The sequence below is a fragment of the Pygoscelis adeliae genome, unplaced genomic scaffold (genome assembly GCF_000699105.1).
Source record: "Pygoscelis adeliae isolate BGI_AS28 unplaced genomic scaffold, ASM69910v1 Scaffold65, whole genome shotgun sequence".
In the NCBI taxonomy this organism is placed as follows: domain Eukaryota; kingdom Metazoa; phylum Chordata; class Aves; order Sphenisciformes; family Spheniscidae; genus Pygoscelis; species Pygoscelis adeliae.
The window spans coordinates 492,331-503,544 of record NW_008824864.1 but is presented as its reverse complement, the minus strand read 5'-3'; the positions used below and the strand labels follow the sequence as shown (position 1 = coordinate 503,544).

Sequence of the window (11,214 nt, the reverse complement as noted above, 5' to 3'; positions counted from 1 at the left end):
TGGTGTGGATTAAACAGCGTACTTGAACTTGAAGGAGGTGGCAGATTCCCAGCTATTGGTTTCTAATATCTTAGTCCGTGTCCCCAGACTGGGAGAGGTCTGTAGTCATTTAACTAACTGAAGGACTGATTAAATGACAACTTGGGAGTGGAGAAAGGGAGAACAAAACTTACCAAATCACTGAAATGGAGCAGTGTTTCAAAAATACTCAACTTTGAGGCATAGTGAGGCAAAAACCTTCGGAGATGACTGCAGGAAGCTGCTCTCCCAAGTTAGTCCCAGGCAAGAAGAAAATGCCATTTAAAAAAAAAAACCTTTCTTATTTAATGAATTAAGGGATATGCATGGGCCGTTACACACTGAAGAGCACTAGCAACAGCAGAGCAGCACTAGAACAACTCCAGGTAAAAGTATTGGAATTTAGACAGGTGACTATGACAGCTCATCTTTAATCAGATTGCACTTTTATTTGCCTTCTCTTCTGTGAAACTCCCAGATTCTCTACAACAAGCATGACTCTCTTATGACTTCCCAGGCAAGAAGTCTGTAGAACACAAAAGTCTACCACAATTTTAAGTGTGCCAATATGTCCTCTGGTTCTAGAGGTGAATAAAAACTCTGTGTGTGTGTGCGGATTTAATACAGCAGCTCTGAAGCAAGGGAAAAACCAAATGTTAAGAGGGATTTGGAGTCAAAACACTACCAAAAATGTATAAAAGTTTATTTTATGAATACATTAAACTATTGTGCGCAGCACATACATATAAAAATAGAAGCAATTTCATAAACAATTGATTGGACAGTTCTGTGTTTCTTGCAAATTTACAGTCTCAATTATGAGTCCATATTGAGTAAGAATATGAGGTATATTTTTGTGAAAAAAAAATAATGTGAGAACTTTGGCACCATTTTACTGTGCAAAATAAAATCTTGGAATTGAAATAGTTAGTGAGGTATACAAAAATTACTCCGCTTTTCCGCTGTGTGTGTGTCTGCATCTCTGCACGTTTGGGGAAAATTAGATTATTTAAGAACACGATTCAGTTCCAGTCAAAACTGTTTTCTAACGGAGGTGGATTAGGTCTTAAGATATTATGGGATTTGCCTATGGAAGAAAAAACCTTGAAAATAGGTATCAACTCCACAGGAGAATCCCATGTGCAAAATATGGGCAAGACAGGCTGGTGTGGGGCATTCACAGCAATGCCTTCAAAGCTTGTAGCCCATTTCATGACTCTGCGTTAATGTGCACTGAGATGAGATATGCTTTGAAAGGGACCACCGCAAGAACTGTCAATAATAGGTTCCTAATTTGGCCCTGATTTGGGAAACTCCTTTACTTTCATGAGTTTTCTTTATGTAGTCACATATCCATGGAACTATTCTTTCAAAGAAAGTTTTGCTTGAGAGTTTGCCAGACTATGCCCATATTCTCTCCATAGCCTCCGTATCATGTACATTCAGCTTATGTATGGTTCTTTTTTTTTTTTTTTCCCACTGTGCCAGCTCAACGAATTTATCCCGAGGGGTGTAAAATGAGTGGTGGTCTTCCTAAATCCTCCTCCTCCCATGCAGGTGATAACAGCCTGAGGAAGAGGAGGTGGAATTTAGCTAATCAAGGCAGAACAGGATCGGGCCATTTCCCAGGCAAGTTGCGTAACTTCTTGAACACTGCCACAGTGCATTCTGCTACTGTGAGCTGCCCCTAGACTACTTGCACACCTGCAGCGATGTGTCAACACGTGCCTTAACTTCTCTCTTGAAAGTAGCCTTTCATTCACTTAAGAAGCACCTCTGTCAAAGTATCATATGCAGCTACTCTAAAACTCCACAACACTTCGGTGCTGCACTATTTGTGCTGGACAGGTTTCCTGCCGCAGTTAATGACATCTTTTATTGTCACTTCTGACAATGACGTGATTCAGTCTCATATTAGTCAGGATTCCCGGCACTGGGAGACCCTTTTTGATTTCAATGTTGACTTCAATGTTGATCTGGCTGGCATTGATATGTAATAAGGAAAAAGCAGTGGTGTAAAAAGCAACTCAGCAGAGTGACTGGTGGGGCTTTCCAAATGCCCACCAAAACTGCATCCACAAGGGTCTGCAGTTCTTAAGAACAAGCTCAGCCCAGCAGGCTGAGTCCAAACAGACTTCTTGTGACCTGGTCTATGGTTTGTTCTCGCTGTTGACCAGTATGTGCAAAATGGAGTCAGTGAGTCTGATTCTCACCTTTTATGCCAGCTATCCCATTATTTATCAGTACTGGCAACAATAAATTACTCTAGACTGCACTGGTTTAAGAGGGAACAGACTTCATCCTATCCTAAGGACACTGGTTTAAGCTGTGATCAGAAACAAACTTGTGTGTCAGCATTCAAACTATGGTTTCTTCTACGTCCATGTACTCTTCCATACTTCTTCAAACTTAATTTCAAAGACAATTAGGAATATAACACAAGGATACAGGTTGCCAGCTAATGTATTTCAGCACAGCTGTAGTCTTCCTATCCGCACCTCTAGGGACTCTAGGTCAACATAACTGTCTGATAGCCTCCAAACTTTTCTTTGACCCACTCTCCCCACTCAAAACATCCTGCTTTTTCTCTTAAAATGCACATTTTTCCAAAGCAAACTGCTGCACACGTTGTGGATGAACAAAGTGTGCCAACTTGGCTTCTCTCTACATACCGCAAGACCAGAAAATGAAGAGTAATTCCTTTCCTTCGCCATATCCAAAGTGTCCCGTTCATGTACTGTAAACAGTATTCCATTCTTTTTTTCTCTTAATTTACACTGTGATCACCACTCACATTTGAGCAAAATAAATTCAAGTATAAATCACACAAAAGTAGCTGGAAAACTGTATCTTGTTCACAAAACAATTGTCTTGACAAAAGTGTGGCTGTAGATACAACCTTGTAGGTGTGCTCTTTGAGCCAAATCTTCTGCAGCTATAAAATGATAGTCTTACTAGGCCGGTTTACTCCAACTGAGGATCTGGCCCTGACAGTGTTTTTCATGCATGTCAGAAGGCTCAAATTCATCATGAATAGACACCCCCTGCAAATAGAATGGCATGTCAAGGCTGGACATAGCCACATTTTGGCTGGACGTGGGAGATTATCTTGCACTCAGATGTTCACTTCTGCAGCAGCATGGTCTATCTATGCTGAAAATGCTCATGCTCTGACATTGCATTGAATCTAGTTTCAAATTTAGGAGCATGCCATCAATACAGGAATCCCAAGGCTTCTGGTAACTGACATTTATAGTGACTATTGACTTAGGGCCTCTTAAAATACTTTTTCAAAGGCACAGAGAATGTAGCTTCATTGGTGATCTGGAAAAAGCTTGTCAAAATAGTAAGGCAAGGTTATATGCCATTTGTATGGCTTCTGGGAGAGATTTGGAGAGTATTTCGTACAGCTTGCAGTGTTGTCTTTGAAACTGATGCTTTGCAAGTAACAGACATTGGAATTATGGCACAAATTCCTCTGCCCCAACCCAGGAAGGCGTGCTTGTATAACCTTCTTCCTCTGTCCTTCATACCTCAGTGAGGTATAATAGAGAAGAACCAAATATACTTAAAGCAGTAAGTAGAAGAGAATTCAAAACAGAGAAGTTTTCTAAAATAACCCTTTGCTGGAAGCTTTCATGAATTTCATACATTTTACAAAATGCATCCTGCAGGCCAGTTCTAGTTCTTAGAGATTAACAAGGTTCAGCCTAAATGAAACACAGTGCCTTTAAATACTTCTGTTCTTTTACATGTGTACACATAAAAAGGCACTTGGGCATCTAGAGACTGGGATGATTGAGTCATTAAAAGTATGTAATTACATAGATACACACTCACACATCCCATGTCTATATATATACACGTATTTATATTAAAGATGTACACATCTATATTTGAGGCAGGTCTAAACTAAGCTCACAAAATGGCAAGGAGGCGGCATTCAAAATCCTCAGCTCCAAATATATTTTGCATTTCGGACCCATCTGTGATTTATCCCGTGGCCCTTCCTAAGGGAAATTGATTGTAGGTCTTCATTTTGGCAACAAGTCCATGTGAGGAGACCCTGGAGAATCCCTTCAGAGACAGAGGGGCTCTGGGGGTAGACAGTTTGCTTGTGTGGAAACGGTTGTGGAATTGGCACCCTAATGATCAAAATAGATTGAGGACTTTATGAGACAGGACACAGTGTGCAGAAGGGGAGGTGCAGGCAGATATTCAGATGGAGTGAACTGCTTGAAGCTCTGGTGAAGCAAAGTCATCTGATGATTTGGCCCATGATATGTAAACAGCTCACTATGAAATATTACTATCTGAGGTAATTAATATTAATTAGTAAATAACCTATGGTTGATTAGCTTATTATCCACAGCCATTCTATATCTTCCAAATACTTTTTTTCCTTTGCACTCCAGCTTGCATTTTTCTCTGTTCAGCACCAAAGGAGGCACACAGCCATGTAAATTTGTTCAGAGTAGAAGAGAAGCAGCATCATATTACATATGCTATGTGATGAATCTAGTACAAATATTTTTATCCAAATATACACATACATATATAGATTTTTTTTTTCAATGAGCAGTATAAATACTTTACCTGGGAGATTATTCCCATGTGCAAAATGAAACAGTTTTTCCTGGGATTGAATCTTCTGCTTTGCTCATGTTCATATTCTCGGTAAAAAGTGGGTCACTGTCATAGCAGGAGAAACCTTGTTTCCTTTCTTCACTCTCCCATGTTTGCTGAGTGCTATGTAAGCACCAGGGTAAGCATTTGATTCATATGCATTGTAGTTATTGGGCAGCAAGGTTTCTTTGAATTTGCACTCATCTTGGAAACCAGGCTAAAGAATAGGAAGGGGGGGGGGGGGGGGGGGTAGAGAAGAAGGCAGGTACATAAATATTTCACGAAGATTCAAGTAATTTTTCTTACTAGTATTTTTACAGAAGAACTTGTTGCTGTGTGCAACAGGTGGTGCCACAGTGACTGCATCCAACAATAAATCTCCCTCCTCAGTGCTAATTTGGTGTCAGATGAACTCAGATGCCACCTGTCCAGATAATGGACTGTGTACTTCCTGTGACAGACCAAGTTAATTCATCATAAATCATGGATTTCTTCATTTTATTTGCAAGCAGTAATTTCTGTCAGCATCATGCCCTTTCGCCCAAATGACGTAGCTTTATTTCACACCTCCCCTCTGCAAGAGGTCCTGTAATTTGTAAAAGAATGATATGCTGGCTGTCAAAACATTCAGTTCTCTTAAAAACAGCAATGCCCAGGGAGAATTATTTGCTTGAATAAGGTATTTGAATAAAACTGTAGATTAGCACTAAATCTTTTCTTTTGTTAGATCATTAGTGATATTATATTTAACTGTTAGTGAGATATACAGCAGGTTCAAAGCTGGGAAAACAGTTTTATTTTTCTTCATGTCACATCACGTAAATCCAAGGAGGGGGAGTTATCTGGGAGAGGAGGTGCAAGGAGAAGCAGGAGACAAATGCAGAGCACCGAGGAAATTAAAAGAGAAAGCAGAATAATTCCCTGACATCAAATGTCTGGCACATGAGACACCACCAGTGCTGTTCTATTTGGACATCTTTGTAATAACACCATTCAAAGTTTGTAAGAGTTTAACTTCGGGCATTGCATTGTGCAAGGGAAAATGCACATCTCTTACAGCTTTTAAAAATATCTTTGAAAATAAGCAAGACTGGATTGAAACGGGGGGAAAAAAAAAAATCAAAGGGATCTCTGAAGCCAGACCCTGCATTTCTTTAGAAAGACCTGATCAAGCAAAGCAGTTGGGCTTGTGGCACTCTTTAGGTGCTTGAAATCAGACATGAACCTTAAAACATCCCACTCTCATTATCTGTGTGAGAAGGAATCAGTCAGATTAGAAATGGTTACGGGTCCTTCACAGCATTTGGTATTTTATTAAGCAACTGAAATGCTGTGTTGAAATTACAGCTGTTTCAAAGGAAATGACTTTGTTGTTTCTTGACAAAAAAGATGAATGCAATCAGTGCCATTCATTACTTTGAGATAGACTGCTTTTGCCTATTGCCCGGAGCCAGCCTCTTTCAAACGTGCTTCCTAACAAGCGCTTTTTCTGCTGAATGTTGAGACTGGAGACGCTTTGCTCAGGCCTCAGAGACTAAATTGCATTTAGATGGCATAGCTAGCACTTTCTAGATGAGGATGATGGTGATGATGTTTCAGTATGACTTGCATACCATTGTTAACAGCTATTATTGTTTTCGCACCCTTTGGGACTGATCTCACAAAACTGGTCCTTAAAATAGCACCAGGCGCATGTGTCGACTTTGTAGGGTAGACTTCCTACTTATTCTTCATGGTGTGGTTGTTTTTGGTAGGGGGAGGCATGTGGTCATGATTTTACTAATGGTAGCTAGTACAGATAGCTCTAATTGTACCTCTCCTACACACACCTGTACGCACACACATACGCATGCTATCACATACACACACACACTCTCATGGACATAGACACACGCTTTACCTCCCAGTTTTTTTTGCGGAGCACGCCCTTTTGCTTTACATACAATGCAACACAAGAGGGAATCAACGGGGTTCAGTCTTACTAGAACGCATTTGCAGTGCTAAGTCCTTAGAAAAAGCCATCTAATTAAGCCGTACTATTTGCGGAATACATTCATTTTCCTAGGGTGCTCCCTGTACAATCTTATTGGAAAGCTTTAAAATAACAGACCTCTAACAGCCACGCTGTTTGTCGCACTAAGTAACACTGGTGACACCGGGCGGGGCAGGCTCCCTGTAATTGAAAGGCTATTTTCTCTGCTTGCAATCAGAGATTTCCAGGAGATAAAAAAAACACAAAACCTTTGCAGCCTTTGTTTAAGCCTTGAAAAACTATTTGCACTTGTACTCACCGTTCCATATAGTTTCCCCTTGTTGTTCATTGCGATGAAGAGATCACTCTTCACACCGAACAGGCTAACAACACCTCTCTCTACAGTGGATATTTCAAAGAGACCTAAAAAATAAGAAGTTCAGTAGAAGTGTTATCACAGAGTTTATAGCTAGTCAAGGGCGATTCAGATATAATTGATTTATTTTAAAACTCTGACAAACATATCATATTTTTCTTTATTAGAATTATCTCCCTAGTCCAGCATAATAAAAACACACAGAGAAGATCTTGGTTTTTCCTATGTGCCGTAGGATTCTAAAATAATTCTGGAATTGTAGTAATATGCTGTATAATCCTTTTGCTCTATCAAACTCTTGATCTGTCAAACTCTTGGGCTTTCTAATAAGTAAATTATTTTTATCTAATATGCTATAATTACAGAGTGTTTGTTATTGAACTTTAGAGAAGTGTGGCTTGCATTTTGAAGTCCCCCGTGATATCTTAGCTGCAAAAGATTTTAGCAACTGCCCTCTACAGGAAATTCAAATCCATAGGGCTAATGCTTTTCTTTTAATCTTACGGTTGCAGAACAGCACCCATAAGAATAAGCAAACCAGGAACAGCAAGCTCCTTCCACGACTGAGTGCCCCCAAAGTACTAGTCGGCTAGGATTCAAAAATCATGCTTTGGCACTCTGAGCTTAGCAACAACCTCCCGAATTCAAAAGGCAAATGAGAAGGTGAGGTGTGAGCAAATGCAGCAGAGAGACAGTTTTCAACCTGGTTTGTCTTTTCTCATCTCTGCAGTAAAGCAGAGTAAAAATAAATTGTATCTAAATTTGTCTAAGCATTTGTGACATGTTTCAGCCTGGAGGGTTCTAATGTTTATTGATCCCAGAGACTTTTAAAAGGCAACAGATGTAGCACAGATTAATAATATCAAGTAATAACATTTGCATTCTATGAAGGGTAATTACTAGAGTTCACAGCAATTAAGTGACATCTATTCTATTTCATTTCTGGATGCAACTCACTGTATTGGTTTTCATTGTGAACTCCGCTTATCCTTCCGTCTGGGAGGATTTGAAGGTGAAACCCGATGCCCACGTTGCAGTAAAGCCTCCGCTGCCTCTTGATTCCTAGCAAATAGTCACTCTCCCAGTTCACATCTGACTTCTCCCCTGACATCCCAGCAATGGACCTGGACAACAGAGATTGCCATCCTCTTTCCAGCAATGTGCCATTAGTTCTGCTTACAACTGGATGTGTTGAAGCAATCCCAGCTAGAAAACCCAGGAGAACGAAAGCAGGCAACGTCCGGTGAATGCTGGCTTCGCAGGACATAGTGATGAGAAGTCTTTGTGCAGTGGCCATCCGGTTCACCTCCTGGGCACGTGGTCAGAATTAATGGCCCTAAAAATACCTCCCTTCTTGTTTTTCTCCCTTCAGCATGGTGGCAGAGGCTTATTTTTGGAAAGCAAATAGAGATTGCTGACATGAAACTAAAGCCCGATAGCAGTTGGGTTGGAAGCAGAGACAGGCCAGCAGGACTCAAACTGGTGGGGACCATGTTTTGTAGATCCTGCGCTCCGGTGGGCAGCCTCAGTTATATTTGATTCACCCATCTTTATAGTGCAGAGGCTGTCCCTCCCCACATCATCACTCTGACATCAACAGCTTGCCAAAGGTAAGCCTGCCACGGCTGTAACACTAACCTGCCATCCTCCCAGGCTGGCTGAGGTTTGATGAATGCTGTCACCCAAGACTGGAGGCAGGAGTGGGGTTTCATTGGCTGTTGAGAGCAAAGGAGTCAAATTGGTCAGGCAGTCAGAGGCCTCACAGGCGTCTTCCTTATTTAGAGAAGAAGGTGTAAAAACAGCTATGGACCTCATCAGCAAGCAATGACAACTTTGCAGTCACTTCCTTGGTGGCACGATCACTGGGTGTACGTCAGGGCAGCTCAACATTTGGGGAGAATTGGCTTGAAGTGGCCATTGCTCTTTTTGTACATACCCAGCAAATCCAAGGCACCTCTTACTATAGCGGCCCACGCACTAACAGCTTGTCTGTACCTCTAAAAGGAGTGCTCCTGGCTGGTTAACAGAGAGGTAAGCCACGTTAAAGGGAGAGGAAATCCCAGGGCTTGCTCCTACTGTGTTTATGCAAGCACATTTCTGCTGCTTGCAGCAGCAATTCTGCTGAGCAGGGCGTGCAGGCTGGAGCATTGATCTTGCAGTTACACGTAGCTGGGGACATTGATATGTTCTTAAGTGTTCATGTTTTTCACGGAGGTGACTTCCAAATGATCACATTTATTTGGGGAGGGTGTGTGCCTCTTGCAGGGGTGCAACTGTATTAGTGTGTGCAAGACAAGGGCTTAGGTAATGCGTTAGAGAAGAGGAAAAAGGGACATGGCCACACCTCCCTACTGTTTCACTGTCTCTTTTCCTCAAGCCCAAATACTTTCTTTTTTTGTAATAATGTATGAGCATCTCAATTTTCCTCTCCTTCCATTTGCTCAGACTAGTTTCCCCTCATTTTGCACCGGTGCTGTTTCAGCCTCTTTGGAGCTGGACAGATTAGACTTTTATCTTAATTAGTTTCATGGGACTTATTAGCACATTAGTGAGAGGAAAATGGCTGAGATTTATGCAAATATTTTTGCCAATATCTCTGTCAGCTTTTCACAGCACAGAACTTGGGTCGTCTATGTCATTTGAGAAGCCTGCATGTTAATAAGGAGGGTACCTGGAAGCGTAATTGAACTGAGCACGCCCGGCGTGACATACAGTTTCACATTAACAGGGGTGTAATATGAGGCCTTGGACACTACAGACACTCAAGCAGGAGCACCATGAGCAAAAGGGGAGGAGATGGCAGCCCTAAGGCAGGTGAGCAGTTAGGTTCAGTGACGTATGAAATACCGATTATTCTCCTGAGAGAGGCTCAGCTATAAAAAAATTGGGAACCACTGGACTAGACCCTGGCTTGTGTCAGGTGGCGTTTCAAAGCCTCTCTGCCTTTGTTGAAGCAGCACTTGGAATATCTTCTGCCTTTTGCTCACAATGAAAATCTTCAGACCCTTTTCTCTCCTGCCTTCTACTTCACCTTATGATTTTTCAGCTATGCAAAGTGCATATAGCAAGGAATACTACTAGTATTTTACACCCCCTCAGCATAGCTGCAGTCTTTTTGAGAGGCCGGCGTTGGTGGGAAACAAAGGCCAGGGTCACTGTTATAGGGATGGAGCATTGATTTCCTAGGTTGTCTTATGCTACAGTCTGAAGACCTGCACGTTCCCAATGCATGTGACTCCTAGAAACATTGCCTCATCTCAGAGCCATCACTGTCTGTAAAATATGCATTGTAATATTTTCTTTCCAATTGATTTTTTTCCCCTGAAGAATGTTTCAGGGGTAATTTTGCAGTTTGTTCATGATCAGTGCCCTAGGAGGGAAATCAGAATACAGCTGCCAATCAGCAGGCAAAACAGCACTCGTTGGGGGGCAAAACCCCCCAACTTCATGGGTTGAGGGAGGAGGGTGCAGAGCTGGCTTTCCGTCATTGGCTTTTGATCACCTTTGCATCTTTGTGTCTCCTTTGTCAAGTTTCTCATAGCAAAGCCAAGGCACGGGCTAAAAGAGCTTCTCTAACTTGTGCTGGCACATCTGCCGCTGCAGATTCCCAACAAGCTATTCTGATGGCCCAAGTCAAAGGAACACTTTGTGGGATGCACCCTGTCTCATCCTGGTACTCTCAATCCTAGAATGAATACTAAATGATAGTACAAAAAACTGGGATAAATGGATGCATTGCTTTGGCTTTTAGTCAGCCCAGTTGGAAAGCGACTGCTGAGAGCTGTGGTGGGCTGGGGTAGCTAGACCAGGGGACAGCCTCCCACCTGCAGTTTCTTGCTGAGCATGTAGATCTGACAGCATACTGTATGGAAATGGTGGCCACATTGCTTGCTTGCAAAAATCAGGACTTCTCTTGGTTGATCTGAAAACCAAAACAAATAGCTAAAAGTTGTGATTTCACTGGGACATCTGGCCCTCATAAGACCAAGAGTCTTGGTATCTGGCTTAAGACCAAATGGTGTGTAGCTGGGAGATGAAGTGTGTACTGTAGTCTTGTACTGCAATTCTGCATCGGATCTGAAATGAGTCTTGAACCATTCTGTAGTCTGATCTGTGGCCAGCAGGTTGCTGAGTTTCTGTGTATTAGCAAAGTGGCCTGAAGATGAACTGCCATGTAAATTCTGGAGCTTCTGATTCAATTAGGCAAGCCTTGTCTCCTCTA

The 11,214-nt window shown here is 41.8% G+C and overlaps 1 protein-coding gene across 1 annotated transcript; it reads right to left on the bottom strand.

The window, feature by feature from the left end:
• Positions 1-635: 635 nt before the first annotated feature.
• On the bottom strand, positions 636-8,513 carry FGF6 (fibroblast growth factor 6). Its single transcript, XM_009324332.1, has 3 exons — positions 7,950-8,513; positions 6,936-7,039; positions 636-4,861 (listed from the first exon to the last, which is right to left on the bottom strand). Exons 1-3 carry the CDS (start codon positions 8,287-8,289, stop codon positions 4,685-4,687), a joined length of 621 nt encoding a protein of 206 aa, XP_009322607.1. The 5' UTR covers positions 8,290-8,513; the 3' UTR covers positions 636-4,684.
• Positions 8,514-11,214: the final 2,701 nt, after the last annotated feature.

Bases quoted from the DNA above. Each gene is read 5' to 3' on its own strand.
- FGF6 (XM_009324332.1), bottom strand. From the start codon at position 8,289: ATGGCCACTGCACAAAGACTTCTCATCACTATGTCCTGCGAAGCCAGC. The intron at 7,040-7,949 runs GTGAGTTGCATC...CTTATTTTTTAG, and splicing joins TCACAATGAAAACCAATACA to GTCTCTTTGAAATATCCACT. The intron at 4,862-6,935 runs GTGAGTACAAGT...CCTATTCTTTAG, and splicing joins AGGGGAAACTATATGGAACG to CCTGGTTTCCAAGATGAGTG.